This window comes from Bacillus rossius, chromosome 1 (assembly GCF_032445375.1).
Source record: "Bacillus rossius redtenbacheri isolate Brsri chromosome 1, Brsri_v3, whole genome shotgun sequence".
Lineage (NCBI taxonomy): Eukaryota > Metazoa > Arthropoda > Insecta > Phasmatodea > Bacillidae > Bacillus > Bacillus rossius.
The window spans coordinates 234,530,958-234,552,158 of record NC_086330.1 but is presented as its reverse complement, the minus strand read 5'-3'; the positions used below and the strand labels follow the sequence as shown (position 1 = coordinate 234,552,158).

General features: G+C 35.7%; 1 protein-coding gene across 8 annotated transcripts in view; it reads right to left on the bottom strand.

The window, feature by feature from the left end:
- The window catches only part of LOC134527372 (eukaryotic translation initiation factor 4E-binding protein Mextli), a 168,176-nt gene that overhangs the window by 130,487 nt on the left and 16,488 nt on the right, over window positions 1-21,201 (bottom strand). For 4 of the 8 annotated variants that reach the window (XR_010074175.1, XM_063359997.1, XM_063360000.1 and 1 more), the window contains exons 5-6: window positions 4,564-4,780; window positions 891-962 (exon numbers count right to left, since the gene is read on the bottom strand). Coding sequence is in view for 6 of the 8 variants with exons in the window: in XM_063359997.1 (XP_063216067.1) it covers window positions 891-962; window positions 4,564-4,780 (289 nt within the window). In the remaining 2 variants the exon portion in view is untranslated. The remainder of the gene's footprint in view (window positions 1-890; window positions 963-4,563; window positions 4,781-21,201) is intronic. The other 4 variants (XR_010074176.1, XM_063359999.1, XM_063360001.1 and 1 more) reach the window with 1 other exon arrangement.

Here is a 21,201-nt window from a genome sequence, read left to right as displayed (position 1 = left end):
AATTTTTGCACAATTAACTTAGGTCTAAAAGAGAAAAAACACAGTCTACCTGATATTACGAAACCACTATTGTTCACTCTGTGTGAAGCCCGAGCAAATGTCAGGTAGTCAACATATAAAAGCATAGGTGTCTTAACTTATTTCAAATTATATGTTTACAAAGTACCTCTGTAACTGTCAACCAGGCACAGGTGCATACTTACACAGCCCATCAACAAACCAGTGGACCAAGAGTCTTGCTGGGATGTTACAGCTACAAGACACCACGGACCAGGGGACACAAAGTGATGGAGATGAGACAACACTACCTGACCCCCACTGCTTGCTACATCAGGGTGGACGCCCCTCCACAACCCTTCATTTATCACACTCCAGGATGGTACAGAAGTGGTGATTCCAGCCCCAAAAAAAATGTCTTAGCAGTTTCTGCCAACAACTCTTTTCACACCAAAACAATGACTTGCAAAGTTATAGCAAGTATAAATATTTCTCCCCTTTAAATTAGCAAGTAAGGAATTGCATTGTTTGTAAAAAATAATGTTTAGTTACGAACACTTAATATTCTATTTACGGAATAGTCACGAGAAGACAGGGCTGTTTTCAAGCTTGCGCGTGCACACAGCAGCACAGTGAAAACAGAGACAGAGACAGAGACACAGTACAACTAGTTGTGTTACGCACTTGTTTCATGCTCGAGTGCCAGCAACGGACACCGGCCTGGCGAGACACGCCGACGGAGCAGTTTGTTATGCTGTTAGGAGAAGATGTGCATACTGCAAGAGAAGAACAACGTGAACGCCGGTTAGTTCTTGGGAAGCACACATGCGCTCAATGTTAGTGTGCCATGCAACACACAAGGAAGAAAACGTGGTCGCTGGCCGACGATTTACCTCGCTGGAACGAGATGATGGTCTCACTCAGTTCTTCAATCATGTGGACCCGTCTCCCCTTGATGCCCATCACTACACATCACCACAGCCACACGCCACCACAAACATATGATTATCTAGCTCAATGACACACACACATACACAACTTTTCTAACTTAACGTAAGATTTCACCACACTGCTGCTGTAATTAATTTTATCTTAAAGCTATTCGACCTAAAAATTATAGGAACGTTCTCCTGAAAAGCAGGAAAATATTTTCCAATAGTTATCCTTCAACACTTTTGAGTTCACAACAGTCATGTAATTCCCAATGATCTAAACAAAACATTAACTATCTGGATCAAATAAGTTGATAAATTCAATATTTTAAAACAACTATACAAAGTTGTTGTACAAATCAATAAAAATAAAGTATACAGTCCACTCAGCCTTAATAACATGAATCCTAAATAAAAAAGAAAACAAGTTTCTGCAGACATGCCAAAATGTTTCAATGCCTAAGCCACTTCATTACGTGGCAAGACAGAGATGCTGAAGTTCAGCAGGCTGGATTTGGTAACTGTGTAACTTGACTGTTGTAACACAAATACAGTACACTCCCTATTTAACGCGGTTGTCGGGGGACATAACTTTTACCTGTGTTGTTGCATAACCGCGATGTTTCGATGTGACCAAGGTCAAAAGGCATAAAACACCGCCTGTGTTCTAATAGGTCGGCAAGCACGCACAGTATAGACGGCCCGCCTTTGTGCAGACTTTGCATCCGCAGTTTTCACTAAACGCGGGTGAAAAAATAAAAATAATAAATTTTAAAGATAAATATTAAACGTTGAATTTTTTTTTTTCGCATGCCGCGCACAGTTTGTCGCATGGCCTACGAGCGCGCCACACGCCGCCATACACACGTGCGGCACACAAGCTGCTACCAGTCTTGTGGTGTCAGCCACAGTATCTGCTTCGTCTGAGTGTCCGTAACAAAGTAAGTGCAGTGTGTGCGGTTACACACGATTCTGTGGTCAAAGTCTTCTAAATAGAAAGGCCATAGTAATACTTCAAACCGAATATGAATCGCAAAGTACCGAGTTTGATTGACAAAATAAAAATTCTAGATTTACGTACTTACAGATAGTGTGTCTTTTGCAGAAGTATGCAGCAGATACGTGAAAAACGATTCTAGCATTCGTACAATATAAAATAAAGAATCGTCTATCGTGTAAAGTGGTTAAACTTTGTTATCCATGCTTACATTAAATTATAAATGGTCACATGTGGGATACAAAAATTGCGCCAAAATAATTTTTGCGCAATCAGTGGCGCCGTATTAAAAAGTCTGTTAAACGTTGTCTTTACTTATTCCATCAAACGCTGTGTCGAGTTGCTGAGTGTGTGTGGCTCGGATCGGCAAGTGTTATATTCCCTAGCCTCTGGTTAAAGGTCGGGAGGCCGCTACACATAAACATATCCGGGGCTTGTTTACTACCTCACGGCAAAAGTGGTACAGTATGTTTCACGTAAGTATTGGACCACTGGGAATTTCTCGGCAAAGATTAAAAATACGCTAGCTGATTTACTTTACTATTTAATGTTAAAACATTATACCAAAGTAAAAAGATGAACGTGTATAATACAACGAATAATATTACCTCTGTAGGTTCAAGTTATAACAAACCATTTATATGTCTCCGCTTGTCAACACACGTGAACACGAGAAGTGGGCCGACGGAAATGAGTGAACTACTCAAGGTCACCAGACTTCCCCCCTTTCGGCTTAATCGCCCCTCTTATCACTGGCGCTTATAATCCACTCCTCCCGTCTACCCGGGTGTCTTGGTCGCATATTCTCGGCTCGCCTCTCCCCTCCCAGCGCTTGCCGTCAACCAAACCTATCCAAAATCAATCCCCAGCCGAGTCACGCTGGATAATGTCGCTGGACGGTGGGCTTTATCGGGTCCCCTGTCCGATGCTTTATTTGTGGGTTAAAAAAAATGTTAAGAACTAGTGTTTCAGAAAATAACACTGGGCTGGATTGGACCATAATTTGAAAACACTACAAGATAGAGGAATAATGTACGGAGATATCTTATTTAGAATTTCACCGAGGACATTTTCTACGCCTAGGCTTTTTTCTGCCCGATGCTTAGTTTGTGAGTTACAACGCAAAATTATCCTAATCGGCTGTCAACCATTTATTCCATTATTATTACAGTAGAACCTCGTTAATCCGTGACGTGCTAATTCGGGAATCGGATAATCCGGGACGTTTTAAAAGTGCAGAAAAAAAAAGAGAAGTAAAAATTGTCAGCGCTTAAAATTAACGTCACGCGGGCCGGCGGCCGGCAAACACTGCAAGCCTTCGCATGGGCCGCCAAACTCTGCAACGCTGTTTGTACCGACCCTTTGTGTCGCCCCCCTTTCAGCTGTCACATTTGTCACTCTTTAAACTTGAGGGGGATGTCCTGACTTCTGCTTCCCGTCTCCCTTTGTTTGTTTCCACCAGCCAACTCACGGCAGGGCAGGCGCCTGGCGAGTGACGTGTCTGGCTGGCATTCGGCTGGACGAAGTGGGATGAGTGGGAGGGGGGGGGGGGGGGGGGGGGGCTACCCACAATTTATGTGTGCAAGTTCAGCACGATCTTATCTTTCTCTCTTCGGCTGTTGTAAATGACCGTGAACTAATGGCTAGGCAGTGCCGTATATTTTTAAGCCAAGACTAATTCGAAGACGGCCCTTACCGTGAACGGATTATCCGGGTTTATTACTTTTTTTTTTACAGGATTTTAATTATCCGGGCATCGGCGGGTCCCAATTAACACGAATAATAGAGAGTTTACTATTTTTTATCCATCTGCTGCCAAGGCGCAGTAAGCCTCGGTAGATATTACGTCACATGACCTTGGCCTTAACCCAGCTGCACGCCGGTGTCTGAGAAGCTTGACAAGACCTTCCGGGCTTTTAATCGCTAGTCCGTGAAATTCTGTAATCCGTGATTATCTCGGTCCCGACCATCACGAATTAGCGAGGTTCTACTGTTGTTGTTGTTGTTGTTGTTGTTGTTATTATTATTCATTTATGATTGGGGGACATGGTTTGACCCGCAATATACCCGATTCCGCGATCTATCGGGGCGCGGTAAACCGGGAGTTTACTGTACATCTTTACTTCACACTGGTAAGTACATTGGCTAGAAAAACAAGACCTTTAAATTATAGACAGCTTGAAACTATGTACTTGAGAACTGACTCGGTACTCGTAAACTGTGGATTGGACTACCGACCCTTGCCACGAGAGTGCAGTGCCTCAGTGATCAAGTAATCATGGTTGTAAAATGTGAACAGAAAAAAAAAAACAGAGTTGAAATGTGGGTGATGGAAAAGGTGCTATACCAAATGTGGGCAGTGTAAATGTACCGGCTTTAACTCACAGGGATTAATCGGTGACCTTACCACTATGGTATGTAACAGGAGTGCGTCCAAGAGTCATTTAACAATATCCCCAGCTAGTCTTACTTTTAGAAAAATGAGATTAACACATGGTTGTTGTATTCAAAGTCTTCCTACGAATGGGAAGAAAAAAATGCCTTTTTTATGTTGATTATGAATGTATTTTATCCAAAATGTTTGACATTTCAAACATTTATAAACGGTTTTGATCAGAAACATGCAACACGACTCACCCTTGCCGGAGTCAGAGTTGCGGATGACCACCTCGTCCTTGCAGTAGTTCTTGCCCGGTATCTTGGTGGGTTTGCAGAACTTGCCAGAGGGCTTGATGATCTCGCCCGGGGACAGCACCGGAGGCTGCAGCGCGGTAGGCGACACACACTGCCCCAGCAGGCCCGCCTGCATGCTCAGGTACGCCGACGTGTCCCCCACCATGTAGTCGGGCTGGAACTGCACAGGCACTCGGGGCTGTTTGCACTACCACCACAACACCCGTTCTGTTAGGCATCAAGCACTCTATGGAATGTGTTTGTGGCTGTGGACAGACATTTTTTTGTATCCCGTAAGTTTAAATAAAATATGATATTAAGCAATCAGATACTGATTAAAATCATAATTTAAATACATTCAGTGTTGAGAGCTTCAGGCACCTTTTCGATTTCCTGAATTTTTCCAGTTTTCCAGTTACGGGAAACCATAATCTGGTTAAACTAATCAAGCCCTAGCATGTAATTGCAAGAAGAAACACCAATTGTTCCATGTGGTTGACTGTAGATAATGAAATATTTACACTAAGCCATGAATATTGGCTCTAACAGAAGTCTAGAGCTAGGATATGTGATTTGTTGAGCCAAGAAATAAAATAAACATGTACATATTGAAATTACTGCGAATATTTAAAAATTCCCAGATGTTGGTGAATAACCCCTCTTAAGCTAGGGTTTTACTGCACATGATTATGTACAGAAGATTAAGAACAATGGGCCTCCAATTAATATAAATGTTGGGTACAATAAGAGTTAAGGATATTCCTATATTTTAAAAATAAACCATTTCCATTTTCTACCAAAAGATAAATTTTGTTGCTGCTCTTGGCTGCATGGCATGCAGGATTTGGAGGCATATCTAAAATTTACCTGGTAAAATATTATCAATGTTATTTATTGAATGTAATTTCCCATTAAGAGAACCGTAGTAAAATTACAAAATCATATGAAGTATAACTTAATGCCTTTGAAACCCAAAATCCATCTTACACATGTGATACAAAACCAAGTAAAGTCCATTCCAGCTTATCTGAATACTTCTGCAATCAATACTGGAAAAAAATCATTGCCTGTACCTCTGTTAAGTCTTTAGGTCCAAGCTAACTAGCTCGCTACAGTTTTGTTGGAAAGGGAAGAGGAACATTAGTTCATTAATACCTAATGAAGTTTTAAAATGTCAGAAATGATTTGGCGTCAAAATAAAAAATATAATATTTTTTAACTTTTTATTTTTAATTATAAGTGATAAAAAAGACATATTTACAAAGGCTTGTCTAGTTACGTATTCCCACCCTTTGCTGTCAACTGTTAATCACAATCCTAAAAATATTTTTGAGAGTGATTTTAACTGCAAATACTGTAATCTATTTGGCACTCATTAATATAAGTGTTTTTTTTTTTCAGTCTCTCTTAAACTTAAGTGATTACATTTTAGTGTTTTCTTGTTGAGTACTAAAACATAGTCATAATTCTAAGCAAAGGGGCACACCAGAATAAATTAGTTTTGGTAACTTTGGCAGTTCTGACCTAATGATAAATAGCAAGGGTATGACATTTTGAAAACAATGTTTGCTGTGGTGTTGTTAATCTTTAAATCTGCAGATAAAAATGTAATTATGTATGTTGTTTATACTTGTGGATAAATAGTTTTCAGACCAGCAAACATTTTAGTTACCTTGCTTATACCCTGAAGATACCTTTAATTGCTAGAAATAAGTACAGCCTCTTTCAATGATGTATTTAAAGTTATTTTTACAGCCCTAATTTAGAAGTTAGTGAAGGTCTTACTTCAAGAGAAAACACAGCTGTTACAGTAACATTTACGAACTACATATTTTAGTTTGACGTGAGTATATTAAACGTTTAGGACTGGGATGCCCAGTCTCTAAATGACTTGCTTAATATTTAGCTAGATACTATTACACTGCTTGTTTTACAATAGGCTAACATTTGGTAATCATTTATTTGAATGACCACAGATTAATTACAAAAAAGAACAGTAGAGAAAGAATGTGGTTAGTTCAGAGGTTAATTTCTTATAATAAGAAATAGGAAAAACTCACAATGTGGTTTTTGTGCTCAAAAATCAAAAAGATAATTCTGCAATAATTACAAATTATTATTTACGATGGTTTTGAAATACACATTAACTGTGATCAATGAAAAACAAAGATTTTTTTTTTTTAAATTAACAAAGAATATTTGTATGTAAATGCCATATTTACGAAGGATAAATACCCTCTGATAATCAAGTTCAGATATATTTACTTAATATAAATTAACTTTTATCTCACTGCTGCTTTAGTTGGTAAATGAGACATATAATGTCAGATCAATCAAAACAAATATGTATCTGACCTCGCCAGTTCAGATTTTGATGAAATCTGGTATTAAACACATATATGAGAAGGTTGGTAATTCTGCCAAATTTCATATTTTTATTTTCCAAATTATGTGCAATAAAAAAAATTAAAAAAAATCATAAAAAATTACACACTTGCACATTTATAAATGGCTGAAATCTTTTTACCTACTTGTAAATATTTAAAAACCATTTGAAAAATAAGAGAAACAACTTTATATAGATACCCTACATAACCTCCTTACGATGGAATACCATTTCAAGATCATTCACTGTAACTTTTGACCTGAGGAAATTAAATTTAAAATATATATATACATGTATATTATTACAACAACCTTCTTCTACCAATGTGTCAAATATAAACCTAGCACAACAGTAGCAAGGCAGTGCGGAATTATCAGACTTCCACAGTTAAGACATGGACATATATGTATGTTTAGTAATACTGTTTTCCAGGTGCATATATTTAATAATTCCACAAATATGTGTCACAGGTTATACTAATGGTATGGTGTTCAACTTTCACAATTTACAAGAAATGTGAAAGTAAATGCAAGAAAAACACTTGCTAATCTTAAGGCTGCAAACTAAAGGAAAATGATTTAATCTCCATAAAATATGTACCACCTGTTGCTGTTTTTAGGCCTAACTTTGTAATGAATCATCACTAACAAATTATTTTTCCCGGGTAAACACAACTCATTTCATCATATTATAGCATGTCATAACGTTTCTGATTGTACTGTTGCTGATAATTTCCACGGGTCTAGGATTTGTAGTTGCTAAAATACTCTGCTCTTCCACACTAAGTTTAGACTTTCGGGCCATGTAATACCTACATTATACCAAATTATTCTCAAATTCTGCTTGAGTCTTCATATTTTTTCTTTCAACTGGAATCATAAGTGATTCATCACACACTATCATAGAATTCTCACATTCTATAACCATAATAGTATTTTATAACCATCAATTTTCCTTAACATTCTTCTTACTGTAATGTCCAACACACAATCTTTCTTCCTCACAAACTTGTTTATGTACTTTATCATAAAATCTGTCACATAACATCATAGTCAAAACACATATTTGTATAAATTAATTATAAACATTTATATTTAAATTATTTTGGAATAATTCAAATAAGGTATTTTGCTAATGGAAATTGAGAAAGACTTTATATAACCTGCATATAGTTTACTCAATAGCTAGCTGTGTGTACTACCATTGAATATAAATAATATTCATAGAAGTCACCAAGTCATTGTGTCCACTTTTATTCGCAGGATTGCAACAAAAAATTAGACTAAGTAAATTTTGGTTAATAAAACTTTTTATGAAGGAAGCTGATTTAATTTCAATTGTATACTCATCATCACACACAAGGTCAGAATTGAAAATAACAGCACATGTAAAATAGTTTATCAGTAAGGTTTTCTTTGGGTTTAATATGTCCACCATAAGCTGTAATAATAAGTGTAGCCATTAGCTATGATGCACTTTTACATATAAAAATGTTATAGAGACAAACAATAATAAACAAATACTCTGTATGTATGTGCAAATCATGAAGACATGCATTTAAGAAAATAATAAAGTTGCATCATAGGGACATGGAAGTGCAGGTATAAATCAAGCTTGAGGGTATGCAAATCTTATATATAAAAATAAATGTTTGTGTGGTTGTCTTCTACGCGCTCGTGCATCGTTCATCCGATTGAGTTTAAACTCTGCACACTTGACTTTCACTGTCTAGGTAGATTTAACTAAAACAAAACCTTAAAGCATAATTTAATTATTCTTTGTGAAATATCGCCAATCCATTGTCATAGTACAGACTAACCACGAAAGAATAAGGACTATTAAATGTAGTTCACTCAGAACAAGACAGAGTGTGCACGTTGCATGCAATCGGCGAGCTATCGATATTGATACTGGTCTATGCGAGCGCACTCCATACAGTAATCAACTTAGCCAAATATGAATGCGCTGCAGATAAAGACTAAAAGATTGAAATTTTTTTTAAAGAAACTTCACACATCTCCAACTTCGTATTTTAGTTAATTAAATAAGTAACTGGTAATATCCTAACAAATATAGGTTTTCAACTTTAAAATACATTGTTTTGTATGAGAAAAGAAGATTATGGGCCTTAAACTAGAAAAAATAAATAAAAAATGCATATCTTATTACTGGGGGGAACAAAATATTTGACAATATTGGATGGGAAATTGTTGTAATCGTAATTACTGTACTGTCTAGCTGAGATTGTGATAAAACCAATCCTTAAAGCAGAATTTATTTATTCTTGATAAAATTTTGTCATTGCATTGATAACTCATTGTTCATCCAATCTCTATGAAATTGTGCACGTTTGAACTTTGAAACCATAGAGGTCTGTTCTGAAGGACCTGTGGCCTATTTCATAAAACTACAAGTCTACAAGTTACTAGTTACAAGTTACAAGGGAATTTCTTACAAGTGTGAATCTGAAGTGTTTCACAAAGAAAGTTGCTTGACTTGTAGAAGTTGGTGCACTTGTAACACATACCTACAAGTTTACGAGTCAGCTGTTTATTGTTTGTGTTTTGATTATGTAACAAATTAGTAGGTTATAGTTGCAAAGTGTATGCTGATAAAAATGATTTCATTGACAGCATTTACAAATGTTTTGATACATCTGTGTACTGTTGCTTTGGAAATACCATGCATATCTCCAACTGCATGGTACTGTCCGCCATTTTCCAACAAATGTAGAGAGACAAATATTTGTTCCCTTGCAGCTAACGATTTATTTCTTCGTGTAGGGTGATACAATATATGACCTATATCTTGTACTAGCTCCTCCAGTTTAACAGCACTCATGCGGAACATTTCGTTATACTCAAATACCGTGCCAAGTCCCATGTTCAACCTCTCTCTAAAATTAAGTGGTCGCCTCATAACCTCAATATCTATATCATCTTCATCAAAATCGGTAAATATAATAATATCCATTGTATTCTAAGATGTTATAATATCATTCTATACACAAGCATAGACTTATTAATGATTTACAACTAATATAATTGGACTTACACAATATTCTACCTATGTATTGACACTGGTAGCAATTTCTTACAAGTTACAAATGCTTGCTAGCTACAAGTTTGTTTATGAAACAAAAACATTTATTTACTTGTAAAATTAACTTGTAACTTGTAGCATTTCACTTGTAACTACAAGTATTTACTTGTAGCTTTATGAAACAACATTATTCAAGTTTTTACAAGTTACTAGCAAAGTTACTTGTAACTTGTAGACTTGTAGTTTTATGAAATAGGCCACTGATATAAAGGTTGTATAAAGGCTAATATTATGCTATAAATTTGTTTAATAGCTTGAAAAGAACTCTCTAGAAAGAATCATAAATATGCCACCATGTAGTGAATATTGCTAAAGAAACATAATACCAACACATCTACAAGAAATTATGGTTAGTATTCATTACGACCAAAAATTGTTTTGCTATGCTGAAGCAAAAAAGAGGGTTAGAAGTTGTTCTCATTTTCAATTCAAGTATTAAAATGGTAAAGACTGTACCCACCAACTCCCTTACTTCTTACCTCATGTTTAAAACACGAGGAAGGTCAATGTTCAGGTGAGATTTAGACAGTACCAACCCTTAAAGCAAAAATTAAGGTGACGCACAAGTAGTTTCGGATAGTTACCAGTAAATACTTTATGTCAGTTACTCTTTTCTATGGACCGAATAATAATGGTGGCGTGCAATTCAAGACAGAGATAGATATATAAAAAGCGAGATAAAGAGAGGCAGTGTGTGACGGAGTGAGATAGAGAGCGATAAAGAGAGTGATAGAGAAATAAAGAGTGATGGGAAGAGCTATAGATATATAAATATACAGAGAGGTATAGAGCTAGAGAGACATATAAAGAGTGATATATATATATATGGGCATTTCTACACTAAATGGAAAATCGCTGTCTCAAGCTAATTTTATGTAATAATCTTAAAATTGCTCAGTTTTTTGTAACAATACCGACATAGTATTAGGTATTCTTGGCATGCCACAGCTTATTTAGTAATTTAATAATGGAATATTCGAATAAATGAACCTCAACGTCTCAAAATTACAAATTTTATTACAAATATTTATTTTTTTGCCATTGATAACTGAATAAAAAATATCCAAATACATTAACCTCTTAATGCATTTGCCCGAGTTAACTCGGGATAACAAAGAGTTCCTAAAAAAATCTGCCCGAGATAACTCGGGTTCAGCGAAATTGTGTGTGTAAAATTTTATTTTCCCCGAGATAATTCGTTCTCCTTTTCTTTATGGAATTAGTTTACTCTTTATTCGCCAGATAGCAGCCTAAGCATATATTGAAATGTGTTTCTACGTTTCCTCGCTAGATAGCAGCACTTGTTTTGAACATGGAAAGAAACATCATTTACCGCGGCGATTATTTGGCCTTATTTAGTTGCTCTGTCTCCTAACAGATCACACTAGCGTATACATAGTGTATAGTTATTCAATATCCTACAGATAGCAGCATGTATCCGATAGCAGACAGTAGCAGATAACTCCCGCTATTTTTTCGGCTGTGCTTATTAGGTATTGCAGTTTGCTTGCATGTTTATATTACGTTCGCGGAAATAATTAATTTTAGGGAAGGTGAGTTATTATATTAACTTTTGTGCAGATTGTAGTACATTTTCTGCCTGTAAATTATATATATAATTGTGGCAAATAGACATGATAAATACCTTTTTCGTGAGCATTACATAGTATTTTTGATGTACCGGTAAATAATTTTTTCTCAATTTTACCATGGAAAGTGACAGTGATTCAAACGATTTTGACAGTAGTACAGGTAGTGAATCGTCATTTTCAAGTGCAATTAGTGAAGAAATAGATGCTGAAACACTTGATTTGGCTGATGTTCGGGTATGGTGTGAAGTAAACACCGAAGGTGAGCTACCTCCTTCTCCTCCGAGATTCAATTTTATGTCTGACTCAAAACTATATTTTGAAGTTGATCCATCCGCAGATATCTTGCAGTTTTTTGAACAAATTTTCGATGAGGATTTGATAAGCTTGATTACAAAAGAGACAAATTTGTATGCAGATCAGTACCTTCAAAATAAACCAGCCAATTCTCCACTTAGGTCTCAGTGGCATCCAACCACAAATAATGAAATTCGAACATTTTTTGCTGTAACAATTTTGCAAAGTATTGTAAATAAGCCAGAACAAAGACTTTTTTGGAGTAAAAATCCATTGTTGAGCACGCCCATATTCCCAAGAATGATGTCATACCGGAGATTTGTGATGTTGAAAAAATATCTTCATTTCTTTGACAATGCTTCATATGACCCAGAACAGCACCCTTGTCCCAAACTAAATAAAATTTGGCCGGTATTGAAATAATGGCATTGTACACACCTGATAGAGATATCACTATTGACGAGAGCCTAATGCTGTACAAAGGCCGACTTGGGTGGTTTCAGTACATCCCCCAAAAAAGAGCGAGATTCTGCATAAAGACATATATGTTATGTGAATCAAAGTCGGGGTATATTTGGAATTTTATTGTTTATACTGGAAAAAGAACAGTTATTGAAAGTAAAAACAAGAATCTTCCAGTGTCCTCTCAAATTGTTCTTGCGCTGGTAGAGCCTTTGTTGGACAAAGGTTACTGTGTCACAACCGACAATTTTTACACCTCACCACAACTGGCAGATATGCTGATTATTCGCAAGACTGACACATATGGGACTGTCAAATTGTCTCGTAAAGATATGCCTCCCAGTGTGAAAAACAAGAAGAAGCTAAAGAAGGGGGAAATAGTAGCAGCACAACGTGGGAAGGTAACAGTAATTCGCTGGCAAGATAAGAAGGATATCTGCTTACTCTCGACCATCCACAACAGTGAGATGGTAAGTATAAAAAGAAGAAATGATACGGTAATGAAACCCAAACTCGTTATAGATTATAACCAGACCATGGGTGGTGTTGATCGAGTGGACCAGCATTTGGCCAACTACCCTATTCCCAGAAAAAGGGGGAAAAAATTTTACAAAAAAATTTTTTTCCACCTGCTTGAACAGGCATTGTGGAACTCATTTGTTTTGTACATGAAGTCTGGTGGCCGTCTTGCTCATTTGGAATACAGGCTACTTGTTGTAGAAAAAATGTTTGAGAAATACCACTCCCAATAATTTTCTTCTCGTGGTGGAAGGCCAGGAAATACCCCTAATCCACTGAGGTTGACAGAGCGCCATTTCCCGGAAATTATTCCACCAACCGAGAAAAAGAAAACGCCTACAAGACAATGTACAGTTTGCTGCTCTAAGAGAGACGATAAAGGCAAGAGGGTAAGAAGAGAGAGCAGGTACTTCTGCCCCGAGTGTGATGTAGGCCTGTGTGTTGCACCCTGCTTCAGGCTTTACCACACCAAAACAAACTTATAAATATTATTGCAGAAAAATAAAGTTTTTTTGTTTTAATTCAAAAAACAATGTCCTGAAAAAACTACTATTTCCAAGTGAAATGCCACTTGTATGTTTGTTGAACTATTTATATGTAACCTTCAAAAAGTAAGGATTACTGCACAATGTCATGTAGTCCTAAGTTATTTATAAGTAAATCATGTCAAAAGTTTTAACGTTATATATTAATATTTCTTTGCATTTATAATTTATTAGAATTAATTTACATTGTATTTCTAGATTGGAAAGTAACTGTTTACCTACAGTGTTAACATACCTTTGTTGAATAAGTATGTTTTTATTCAAATATATATAAAACAATCGATAGCATGTTATAAAATAATGGTATTTATCAGAGTCAATAGAGATAAAACATTTATTACTTTTTATACACATATGAAAGTATTATTGAAATTTGTTTTTAAAGGTATTTGAAATTGTTGATGATGATGTTGATGATGATGATGTTGATGATGATGATGATGATGATGATGATGATGTTAATGATGTTGATGTTGATGATGATGATGATGATGATGATGATGATGATGATGATGATGATGATGATGTAAGTATTGTTTAACTAATGAAAATATTGAATAAAATGCTTATTTCAGTAATAATTTCCAAAAATAGCTTATTCAGCATAACATGTAAACATAAAATTCAAATAATTATAGTGATTTAAATTTTTTTGAAACAATTGTGTTAAGATTATTTTTTATTCCAAAAATAAACAAAGAATTGGAAAGGATAATAAAAAAACCTGCTTTTTTTTCAACCAAATTACATAAGAAAATTTAACACTGAAGGGGTTAACAAAAACGGTAAGCATCTATATACATCACAATTATATTTTTACAATAGAATTTTAATCAGGATATCTATGTGCGAATGCTGTCCTCAAATTATTGAAACAGTCTTCTGTTAAAATTTTAAAACGGTGCTGAAGTCAAATTTAGTTTTGGCGCGAAGCATTTAGATCGTGAAATGGAACGCAATCGGTGTGAAGTTCGTTCGGTTGTGTAGCTAAGCGGGCAGCCACCATTTTGTTTAGTGCTACTACTGCGTCAGCTGGTGAACCACGCGTCTCGGCCGTTAGTGAAAACAGTCCCCTGGTAAGCTTTTTTTTTACTATTTTAAGACGATTTGTTTATAAACGACAATTTGTTTAAAATAATTGATCGTCTAGTATGTTTCGTTTCTGTTTCGCTAATCTGATGTTTTTAAATGATATTGTTTTATTAAGTATTCATGTAAAAATGACAGTCCCCTGTCATTTAATAGCACAGGGGACTGTTCATAGTACAGGCGACTGTTTTCTTAGGTTTTGACCATTAAAAGTATTGTCTCTTTCGTAGGTATTATCTCAAAATGCCACCAAAAAAGAAGCCACCCAAAAAAAGAGAAGAAATGCTAGAACAAAAATGTTTAGCTCAGCGTTTGAGATATTAAACACTTAAAAATTACCCTCAAAAAAAAGAAGAGTTAAAAGAAAAAGGAAGGCGGAAACATCAAAAGAAAAAAGAAAAAAGGCAAAAGAAAATTAGTTAAAGATATGAGTCGTCCTGAGCATAAGGCCGTAAAAAAGGTTTGGAAAGAGCATTGTTCTAAGTATTGTGCAAAAAAAAAAAGTCATGAAAGACATAAAAACTTTTGCAAGGGAAAATACACCTGATTCAGAGGATCCCGCAGAAGAACGTCAGGCACCTTTAAGATCATCAGAAAGTGCATTGCTTAAAGCAAGAAAGAAAAATGCTAAAAAGAAACGTGAAAGGGTACTGAAAGCAAAAGACCATATGATTCAGGAATAAAAACGGAAAATGGAAAAGTATAAAAAGAGGTTACAGCGGTTGGAAATGAAGGCTAATAATAACAGTAAAAATGAAGAGACACCTAACACAAAACTAACAAGAATGTGTGATACTCCAGAAACTTGAAAAGATGTTGTTAAAAAGGCACTTTTTGGGGAAATATTGGATAAACAATTAAAAGAGAACTATGCAGGTTTAAAAACGCAAAAAGAGAAAAAAATTTTTGGGAAAGTTGCATCTGGTGCAATAGTAAAAAAATATAAGTTATGGAGGGTTCAAAATAGTGCTGTATCGTACAAGAGAATTCAGAAATCCAAAAATAACTCTCTATTACCAATGAAACACACTCGTCTAGCGTTCATTTCGAAAGAACATTTGAAGACAGTGCAAAACTTCTATGAAAATGATGATAATAGTCGAATTGGTGCAGGAAAACGGGAATATGTGACCAGAAACGGAGTCAAAAAACAAAAAAGATATTTATTAGATACAATATCCAATATATACAAGAAATTTCAGAATAATAACTCTGGTCTAATCAGTTACCAGACTTTCTGTCATTTACGTCCTTTCTGGGTGGTAACACCCAAGATAAACGAACGGGATACATGCCTCTGCATCAAACATGCTAATATTGATTTGAAATTGACTGCATTGCATTGTCGAAAGATTCTGCGTTACAATAACCACAATAAATTGCTTGAAAACACTTGCTGTGATCGTTATGATGAGCAATGTTTATTTCGGGAATGCCTGCGTTGTTTCAACAAGAATCCAGATTACGAAGAATTTGATGATACATAACCTATATCGTTTAAAAAATGGATAGCTGAAAAACAAGCTGAAAAACAAGATTACAAGGATCCTAATTTGAATAAAGTACGATCTATAACAAAATATGTAAAAAAAAAAAAAGGTCCAACGGTTTGTCCGGGTGAACTGATACAAGAACTGCACGAGGAATTGGATGCGTATTATAATCATGAAAGAAACATATTGCATCAGTACAAAGCCTTTAGGGAGTAAAAAGAAATATCTTAATGATAACGAAGTTGCAATACTTATGGACTTTTCAGAGAATTACTGTACCAAGTATAATGAAGAAATACAGGCATATCATTTTGTAGGGTCGAGGCTTCAGCTCAGTCTTCACACTGTAGTAGTTTACACAAAAGACTCTACGAAATCCTATTTTACTGTTTTGCAAAACACCGCACATTAACCAGCTGCTATATGGGAACACTTGAAGCCAATTTTCAAAACTTTATCGACGCATACTACCTGCATCCATTTTATAAGCGACGGACCCGTTACACAGTATCGGAACAAAACTATGTTCCATATATTGGCTACAAGGCTTCATGTAGAGGTTCCAAATATACAAAAGTTTTCCTGGAACTTTTCGGAGAGTGGCCATGGCAAGGGTGCCACAGATGGTGTTGGAGCTACATGCAAGAGGACCGCAGATGCCATCGTTGCTGCAGGAGGTGACGCTGCTCTTGCGAAGAAGAGTGCCAGCATTTTAATCTAGGGGTTATGACCTACCAAGTGACGAAACTTCACGTTGAGGACATTTACACAGACTTAGAATCCGAAAGCGAAACCAGGCTAGCCCATAACTCTCCGGATAGTAACATTATTACAGAAACTGAAATTTCACAACCGTGTGACAATATCAATACTGATTTTGAGAATAGTGCAGGGCCCAGTATAATCAACCAACAGCAGTACAACAGTGGTGATTACGTTATAGTCAAGTTTAACGTTGGAAAAACAGAATATCGTTATGCTGCTGTTATCACTCAAGTTGATAATGAGGAAGGCGAACTAACAGTAACTTTTATGAAAATTTGTGATAATAAGGGCAGCAAGTTTAGAATGGACGAAAATGATATTTCTGATGTCAGTTTTGACCAAATTTTGCAGAAGTTACCAGATTCAGATCTAAGTCTAAAAGGGAGAACATTATTTTATTATTTTCCTGTATCTGTACCGGTTTTTGAGAAAAATAAGTAATTTTAAATATTTTTCCCTAAAGTACAATGTTAAGACTGATATGAATGTAAGGTGTTGTAAAATTAATGTTAATTACTTTAGTTACTTCAATAGTACAAATATTTCAATGTACCTAAGTATTATGTAAACCTAAAATATTGGTTGTGATAATTAATTAGAAGTAGTAATGTTTTTTTATTTTTGCAGGATACCATATTTTCATTATTATAAAGACTGACTTTAGTGTCATACAATTTAGTCTTAAAAATACTGTTAAACTAAGAAGTTGATTTTTTTAAGTCTAACACAACTGTTATTAGGCTTAAGAAATGTCGCTATAATAAGTAAGATTTGTTTTAATACTGTTGATTTGTTTCAAAAAATTACATATTTGAAGAATGGCAAAGAAAATTAAAGACTTTTATTACTTAAACAAAAATACTAATTGTTTTTGTCTATAAAACATTCCCCTAAATGGAAACAACAGTCCCCTGTCACGGCTTTGCAAAAAATCGTCCTTAACTCAAAAATCAAGAGGAAAATGTGTGGGCTTTTTTAAGATATATATTTAATTTACTATTGCCCTTCATTTTATTAATAAACATTCTCAACATTTAATAAAATTACTTCAAGACAGTCTTGTATGGACGAATTTCCAAATAGCAGAGAAACACCCATATATAGATTATATATATGAAGAGATTAAAAATAAAGGGTTAGAGATATAGAGAATTATACAACTATATTTACTGTGCCTGGCAGATAACTTGGCATCTGAGCTCCCTAGTCCTGTCTGGGGTAAAGGGGAGGGCGAAGTGAAAGCGATACCCTATTGTCAAGGTCGGCGGCCAGGTTTGTACTAGCAGAACAGAAAACATTCGGCGTGTGACTTCTTACACTACGTAAGTCTGTATCCACGCCCGTGGGGACCTCAGGGCGGTAAGGCCTTTTGGCTAAGAGCGCTGGGTTCCCAAACCAAAAGTGAGAAATCCTATGAATTGTACTTGTACTACATAAGTGTAACATTGTGTAAATTGCAGTGGTTGTGCTCAAATATTTGTACTCATCTGTCAGGAAAAGTAACAAACTATTATCTAAACCTGCAAAGTTTTACTTTGTCCCATCAAATATACTTACGGTGTCTGCTAATTCTTATGCTAACCAAAATTAATTGAAATTTTGTTAACTCAGAAACTAGCGAAAACCAGACACGATTTACTTTGGAAAACTAGGTCACTTAGTATGTAAAACAGGGTGTCTACAAAACCAGCTCTACAAAATTCCCTGACTTTTCCCTGTTTTCCAGATCAAAATTTGTGATTTTCCCTGACCTTTCTTGTAAATTGTAAGATTATTTTTTTAATTTTGTTTCCCTACTTTGGTGTGGGAGAGTGTGTGTGTGCGTCAGATTGCATAATAGTATCTATACGGAAATAAAAAACCTTATATATTTAACTGAACAGACCTTTGGTGCATTGTAACATGTTTGCAAATAATGAAAAACTTAAACTAAAGGCAAAGTAAACAATAGTGTACTTACCATGCAATACAAATGTTTTAACTTTCAAAATAAGTTTAAGTATTTCAAGCAATAAAATATTATGCATATAGATAAACAATACCATTTAAATGTAATCCCAACATCTGTACTAATCCACACACAAACATATGACCACACTGAAATAACACAGCACTACGCAGAAAAATTACTGATTCCTCAGTGTGCCTATTTCAGCTTCCAAACGACTTGCTTCCTTTGCAGCATCTTCCAGCAATTTTGTTTTTTTTTTCCTCCAAGTCTTTCACAGCAATTTCAGCATACCTTTTTTGCCACCTTTCTTTTTCCTTGGAACAAGCATCAATGGACTCTAGCTTTCACTTCTGCATACTTCGCTCGAGAATTTCTGGCCGCATGAATAAGAGATTTGGTGATAGGGACATCTCTCACTTCACCATAGGATAGGACAGCATCATAGACGATACGCCGTGCAATCAATGAGGTCTCCTCCTGATTCGTCATTAAACACTCAGCATTTACAGAAAAACCCCGTTCAACGTTCGAGTTTCCAAGTGACAGAATCATGATCATCTTCATTACTCTTAGAACTGATGGATTACTACCATTCTCTTGAAAAATGCTATTCCACAATGAATCCAATCGCACTGTACTTCTTGTGTACTTCTTAAGAGATACTGTTACAGAAGGAAGAGAACACACACGCTGAAATTCTGTAAGAACATTGTCAGTGGTTGAACCAGAAAGCCAACAATTTTCAGTCAGAATGTCAAGCAGAGAATTCATTCGCCATGCTCGAGGTTTGGGATCAGCTGCGACAGAAGGATCAAAGCATGTAATTGCTCTTGACAGTGGATAAGCTAAAGAACTACGTTCCAACAACTTTAACACCATTTTCGCTAATGCATTGCGACAATCACGACGGAACTCCATAATCTGAAGGTCTTTAGTGCAGCACGACATGCAAACCCTATATCAATTATTTCAAATGATGTTAGATTCTTAGTATCTTTTACATCTATAGATTTAGGACTACTTGCTGTTTTAAGTACCTCTTCTTTTACAAACCTTGTCATTAGGTTGTTCAAAACAGATGTGAGAGCACTGTGCAAAAAAGGGGCCAAAGGTAGATCTGATTGGAATTCAGTGAGAAAAGATTCAACATGATTGGCCAGGGTTATGAAGAATGCAAGCTTTGCTTCTAGTAGGGGATCTTTAATAGCAGCAGAAAGAGTTTTGAAACTATCAATTTTTGGAGGGTAATAACATCCGCACACACGAATCCGGCCGGCAGCCATTACCAAAACATAACAAAAAACTGCCTCTGGCACAAAACAAAAAGAACACACTAGCACACCCTACCGGAAAGTACGGTACTACGCAACTAATTTTGTTAAACGTCCTAGAAAAACCGCAACAGAAAATACTGATGCGCAAGCAAGCAGTAATTGTAAATTTTAGTAAAATAATTATTAATTGCCTTGAGAATTTCCCTGACTTTTATGAGGCTAGGTTAAAATTCCCTGACATTTCCCTGACTTTTCCAGAAAAAAAATATTCCCTGACATTTCCCTGTTTTCCAGATTTGTCGACATCCTGTAAAATAAATTAAAACTATTCTTCTCAATTTATTCTGTTCTCAAAGTTTTTTAAAAAAAAAAATGTCTTACAAGAAAAAGGAAACGACCAAAACATTACTCAATTGTAGCTCTCCACGCGAAAGCTATCTCATAGTTGATGACGCGGGAGCCAGTCTAGCCCTTATCGTTCGGTTTCTGTACCTAAAACGTGCCATTTAGCGCTGGATTTACATTTTTACATGGAGCTTGTTATGTTATATTTTCTGCTTTAACTTCATGTCAGTCATTTAGGAAACACCTGACTACCAACGTTAATGGTATTTAAAAAATGCTTGTGTATGTGTGGCTTTATATTTTAATGCACCTTCAATTGATTATTTATTATAAATGTAAATACAATTTGCATTTTACTTCCACTTTAGAATGCATATTATAACCTTCAAAACCTCATATATATTATATGATTTGTTTAATGTATGTGTGAAGTTCTCTTTTCATGATAATTGATTGTATTAGGTGATGAAAAACAAAATTAAGTTAAAATTAATTACTATTATTACTATTTGTCAGCATTCATAGTGTACAAACAATGCAGAACATATAACTTACAATGTTAAACTTTCCATTTAAGCCACTTTTGGGCTTTTTTGGAGTAATAGCAACTTATACCATAGAATAAACAGTTTTTATTATTTCCCGCTCTCCACTATTTATCACTTTACCGCGCCTCTGCGAGCTGCCACCTTCGCCTTCCATTTTCGGGTATACACTGAAGGGCGATATTTTCCTAACAGCCACTACACGGCTCTCGGCTACTTGTCGCCTGCTTACCCCCTCTT